The sequence below is a fragment of the Camelina sativa genome, chromosome 11 (assembly GCF_000633955.1).
Source record: "Camelina sativa cultivar DH55 chromosome 11, Cs, whole genome shotgun sequence".
NCBI classification, from domain to species: Eukaryota; Viridiplantae; Streptophyta; class Magnoliopsida; order Brassicales; family Brassicaceae; genus Camelina; species Camelina sativa.
The window spans coordinates 36257420-36263024 of NC_025695.1; the positions used below are offsets into that span (position 1 = coordinate 36257420).

General features: G+C 39.1%; 2 protein-coding genes across 3 annotated transcripts in view; one reads left to right on the forward strand and one right to left on the reverse strand.

Moving 5' to 3' along the window:
* Positions 1-64, forward strand: part of LOC104728675 — a 1156-nt gene extending 1092 nt beyond the window's left edge. Inside the window, exon 3 of the mRNA XM_010447630.2 lies at positions 51-64. Within this exon, the coding sequence (XP_010445932.1) occupies positions 51-64 (14 nt within the window). The remainder of the gene's footprint in view (positions 1-50) is intronic.
* LOC104725275 (kinesin-like protein KIN-4A) lies at positions 172-5514 on the reverse strand. Of its 2 annotated transcripts, none has more exons than XM_019232241.1 (22): positions 5259-5514; positions 4983-5170; positions 4753-4877; positions 4627-4663; positions 4434-4525; positions 4222-4332; positions 4020-4145; positions 3803-3896; positions 3609-3718; positions 3405-3503; positions 3083-3307; positions 2872-2952; positions 2690-2761; positions 2501-2594; positions 2229-2260; positions 2037-2134; positions 1825-1923; positions 1526-1747; positions 1292-1436; positions 1053-1205; positions 625-946; positions 172-540 (listed from the first exon to the last, which is right to left on the reverse strand). In XM_019232241.1, exons 1-21 carry the CDS (start codon positions 5327-5329, stop codon positions 728-730), a joined length of 2493 nt encoding a protein of 830 aa, XP_019087786.1. In that variant the 5' UTR covers positions 5330-5514; the 3' UTR covers positions 172-540; positions 625-727. The 2 variants fall into 2 exon arrangements, with proteins under 2 accessions (XP_019087786.1, XP_010442207.1); XM_010443905.1 differs by having other exon boundaries at positions 2223-2260.

A 5605-nucleotide genomic window follows, 5' to 3' on the forward strand; every position in this document is an offset into this window, starting at 1 on the left:
CTAAAAATTGCCTTAACCCTTTACATGTAATGCGTGTGTCTTGTGCTTAGTAATAAACGCTTGAAGAAAGGACATTGTATCTGCACACCTTCGGATCAGGTTAATCCTTTTCTGCTTTGTGCTCTTGTTTCATGTCTCAATCTTAATTCGTAAGCTATGACGCGCTACAACTTGTGAGACTTGGAACAACACTAGACACTAAAACAAATATTTCTCATTTACAACAAACCAAAGAACAAATAAAAAGTTGTATTGTTCATACAAATATCTGCAACTTGAGGACGGTTTATTTCCTCCATGAACTCCTTTAGTGATGTGTATAAGATGTCAATTCTATCAACTGAAAAGAACAATCCGACTCCTAGAAAGCCGTCAACTATCTGTTAGCTACAGGCCACAGCAAGCGATTGGCAGCACCCGCCGCTCGTCCTGATGGTTCTCCTTAATACGGTAGACACGCCAAATAACGAGGTTCTTCATACCACACAAAACCTTAAGAGTTTTCCTCCCAAATGAAACACGGCAGCAAGCCTACTCTCTCTGTTGTGCATGAATTGATCTTCGTTAGAAAAGAAAACGATATCATCTCCAAGTTTCTTAAATAATAATAGAAGAATTTGTTACCTGCACCCATTTGTATGATCCTTTCCATAAAAGTCTCATACTCACAAGTGGAGAGAGCTTGGACACTAAAAGATTCTCTCAGAAAACGGCAAGCAACTATAAATCACATGATCTTATTAGGCAGAGCCTTGTGTCGTGGTTTTGACTTGAGGAGTGTTTCGTCACTGTGCCTAATCCACTCAGAGAGTCTCCATGGCTTTTGCCACTTCCATTTAAATTGAACGATCCACTGGTGATGACTTCTCTTCCACCTCCAAAGTTTCCCACCTTGTTTTCCTACGGCTGATAGTTTTCTCATCGATACTTGTCCCATCGGTACCATCTGCACAAACCAAAAGTTACATAGGAATCTTTCACCACTATAATGAAGCTTGTGTTTTTATGCGCCAATGTAATCCTAGAAAAGCAATAGTAAAATGAATTTTAACCTTCTTGTTTGTATCAATAAATGTAGCCGATCCTCTAACTTTCCCGTTAGCAATCCCTGGGGTAAACTTGAGCTGTTTCTGTGCTGGCACGGTCATTGGAGACGTTGTGCTCCGGTCTTCAGCTAAATCTTTCACTGAACTCGGTGGGGTTCCCTGCACCAAAATTTTATTTCTCATGCGTTAATATGGCTAACCAAAAATATATATGGATAAAATAAGAAAGGTGGTATAAATCTTACTAAAGTTGCAACTGCTTGCTCCCTCAATTTTAACTCCTTTTCTGCTTCTTTCCTTCTTAACTCACTCTGCCTCAGAAGGCCAACAATTTCTTTGAACTGATCTTTCATTTCTTTGATTTCTACATCTTTCTCCCATAATTGGCACCTTCATAAAAAAAAAATGCATGAAAAGCTTGATTGGAGATTCAAAATCTAATGCTGAAAACGATTTTCTTGAATGTTGACTCAAGGCACCTTGTTTCGGCAAGAGAATTGAACATATACTGAAGCAAATTCTTTGCCTCTCCCATTGATCGTAGCTGGTTCCAGCGGCCACGGTTTGTAAAGGCACGCTCCCTTTCTTCTGCCTCAGAGAGTTGTGACGCCATTGCTACTAGAGAATTAGAAGATATACCGAGCATGTTCTCAAGTGACGATATCCGGGCCATCCTTGCATTAGGTGACAACGATGACGCCCTGAAACAAAATTTGTTATTTAAGGATAGGGAACAACTTATAAAGCAATGGAAAATTCATGAAAATTAAAAAAGTACCTAGCAAAGCCATTCTTTCCTCTTGGAGGACTTAACCCTTTCACTGCAAACTCATCCACTTGTCTTAAAACAGCCAACTCTTCGGCCAGAGCAGCGCGTCTGAAATTATCGTTATATGCATAATCAGTAACCACAAAATAAAAATATAAAAAAGATAACGGCCATTTTCATGCCAAACATTATTGCACAACTAAAATGCATTCGAGACATACACATGGCTTTGTTTCTCGTACTCATGACGTACTTCATGCACATTCACCATGACTTCCAACTCATGATCAAGCCAACGCTGCAACGACTTCTCATTGGTCTACACGAGTATGAATTGAATCAGACTTTTCAAGAATCACAATGATACAAACTAGAAAAGATAACGAAAAATTGGGATTGTGTTACACCTGTACCTGACCATTTGTTCCAAAGCCATTTGTACCAGCTGCATAGATAGATAGTTTTATACTTAGAATAACAAAACATAAAACAATAACCACTCGTACATAGCCCAAGAATATCTATCCAACCGGCTCACAACAATCAACTAGATTAGGTGCAAATTTCCAATAGACTCACAACAATCAACTAACTACTTGGTGACATGGTTTACTTTAAGTGTTCCAAGTATTTTACTAATGTCAAACCACGGAACCCCAAATCCTAAAGTTTATATTAATCATACCAGTGTGTTCACGAGGAGATGATTTCCGAGCTTCCAACAACTCTTTCAACCTTTTGGTAGCCATTGCAGCTTCTTCTGTCTTCCTCTGAAGAACCTGAGAGTGAAAATTTTCTTTAGTTTCAAAGCTGAATCTTTTTCTTTCCTAGTCTCTCAGAGATAATGGTAATAAGGTAACAATCTTGTGTTTACCATTTTCTGGCGCTGATTTATAGCTTGCAGCTTGTGCCTTTCATACTCGCTCTTTCTCCCTTCTTTCCGTAACTGTAAAAAGTTCAAATTTTAAGTAAAAATAGAATCTAAGATCATTTGAGAAAAGACTTACTTGGTCAGAAGATATCAATGCTGAAGTAAAAAGAAAACGGAAACGGTACCTGCAAAAGTTCCTTCTCCCGGGAGGCTTTCCACTGTCTAAACTGTTCTGCTTCTTGTTTCATTCTGTGCTGCAGTTGAACCTAGAAAGGCAAAAGGAAGAGAATCAAAGTAATGCACTTTCAAAGAGAAGACGCGACATGAGTGAGTCTATATGCATGACTTGATTGCATTTTCAGAGTAAACAAACATAGATGGATCATATTTTTATACCTTTTGTGCCTTGATGGATTGGATTTCGTCTTGTAACCTCCGAGCCGCGTCATCACTCTTTTGTTTCTGCTTCAGTAGCTGAACCTGGCTCTCTTGCTTTTTCTTAAGGTCTAGAATCTGTGCTTCAAGCGCTTTTAAGTTCTGAGCATGCACATCTTGCAACTTCTGTGCTTGACCATCAGAAGCAAGGTTCTCAATTTCAGCCAACAAACGGTTTCTCTCTTCCTGAATGAATGAAAGAAAGAAAGAAACAAATCAACAACTCATAATATGTTTTTGTAATGAAACTTCTTCGAAGCACCAATTGAAAATGATGTTCGACCTGAACAGATCTCTTTTCATCCTCCACTTCTGCAATTTTCTTTCCAAAATGTTGCTTTAGCGCAGCCGGATCATACCCGTCAAAAAGCTTCATTTCAGACTGTTTTCACACATCGATTTATAGACAAGAATAAATCTCTATATGCACAAAAGGGAACCACCCACCAACGACATTCTAGTGCATGAAATAACAAGTGAAAGAGACCTCTTTTTCCTCTAGACGGCGGTTCAGTTCATGCAACTCTTTGTCCATACTATTTTGCAAGAGCTTGTGCTCCCACTCCTTTGCCTCTTCGTCTACTTCCCTGGAATCACCTGCAGATATTAAAAGGCCTCTTTCAGTTTCCCAACTCTTTTGAGTCGAAAAGAAGACTCTTTTCCACCTTTAACTAGTTATACCTGTTGTGGCTTCAACCATGGGATAATTTGAGGACTCGATACTGTGCAAGCTCCTTTTAAGCCCATCTGGTCTGACAGAACCAACAAAATCATCCTGCCACCAAATAATAATTAAGACATTTCACAATAATAGTAACAAGCATCTACCGTAAATAGTTTACCTCAATAATGAAAGAAAAGGAAGAAAAAGAAGTATTAGTTAGTTAGAGAATATTACAGCTCGTATGTCTTTAAAGTCTTTATCAGAATGCTCTACACCAGGACATCTGCTATGGTACTCATGAAGTTCACGGCAAAGGTCTTCGTTAGCAGTTTCAAGCCAAGAAATCCTTTCCTTAAGAACCTGCATCATCATCACACCATCTTTATAACCTTGAAAAATACATGTAAATCCAAGATACTAAGGTTAACTAACATACCTGGATTTCTGCACATGAGGATCCTCCGTTCCTTAAAGAGAGCTCTGCCTGCAAGTATTCTACCTGTTGGCGCATTTTTAGCATCTCACTGGAGACAGGATCTCTATTAACCTGTTTATTGAAGAGTCATATCATAAGAAGAGAAAATTAGACTAATCTAGTATCAGTCAATAATTAGTTTCTTTCGATTGGCATAGTGTAGAATGGCTTACAACAGGTTTATTCCGGATGTTTCGAGCACGATTTGCATATTTTAAAGTGTTAAGTGTTTCCTCCGCGTTAATATCTGCCGGACTGATGCAAGCTGGAGGAACCCGAATACCAAGGATGGAGAAATTGAATGAGCATTAACCAAACTTGCATATATAATAACGAAAACAAATGATAGAAAAACTTGCAGGTTACCTATCATCACAGTTCTGCTGTTACCCCCAAGGGAATCCTAAAAAAAAGTAACATTCACAACTCCTTGAGAATGGAGCAAACCAGTGTTTACATGAAGCAAAATTGAAAACGAATATATATATGTACCTGCAGAAGCCGTGTAAGTTTACTGTCTCTGTAAGGAACATGGGCACCGTCTTTACGCTTTTTCTCATCACCGAGCGCACTGATGACATTACCGAGTGCAAGGAGGCCTTTATTTATGTGAACTCCTGGTGAAAAAGAATCAACTTCCATTAGAGCGCACAGTCATCAAAAAGGGCTTATTTCTGGTTTTGGAAAAAGATAATGCAACAGATCGATGAACACATACATACCTTCCTTAAATCTCAAACCATCAGAACCAGTTCTTTTGGCTCGTTCTGAACCAGCAAGGTCTACTAGGTGCAACTTGGCACACAGATATTCTTCTTTCAAGCTCCCATTATAAGCACCGTTTTCAGGAGAATCCGTGTTAATTTTGCGCATCTGCTCCACGGTGATTGTGAAAATGGCATGTGAACGACTGCGGAAATACCAATAAAAATACATGACTTTTTTTATCACAGTTTTAAGGTATTAAGTTGTACATACTAACAAAGTGTATAGGTCACCTGGACTGATTATTCATGTTAGTACTACCGGTAGCCCTGCTGACAGACCCTTGGTCAAGACAAGCTGCCATCTCTTTCAGCGTACTAACGCTGACTTCTGTGGATCCTGCTAGTGTGATAACACCATTGGATGTTTCTCGTATCTGTATTGGTGGCTTCCCAGGGACATGTGCTACCTTGCCAACGTGTCCAGTGCTACTAGTATCTGATTTGTTAACAGTGCAAGGATCCAGCAAATCTTGAACCTCTTCTTTATGAATCTACCAAATCAAAATCATTAATGTCATGTCAGGGGTTACACAACGAGGTTGGAAGAAAGAAAGAAAGAAAGAAAGAAAGCTACCTCG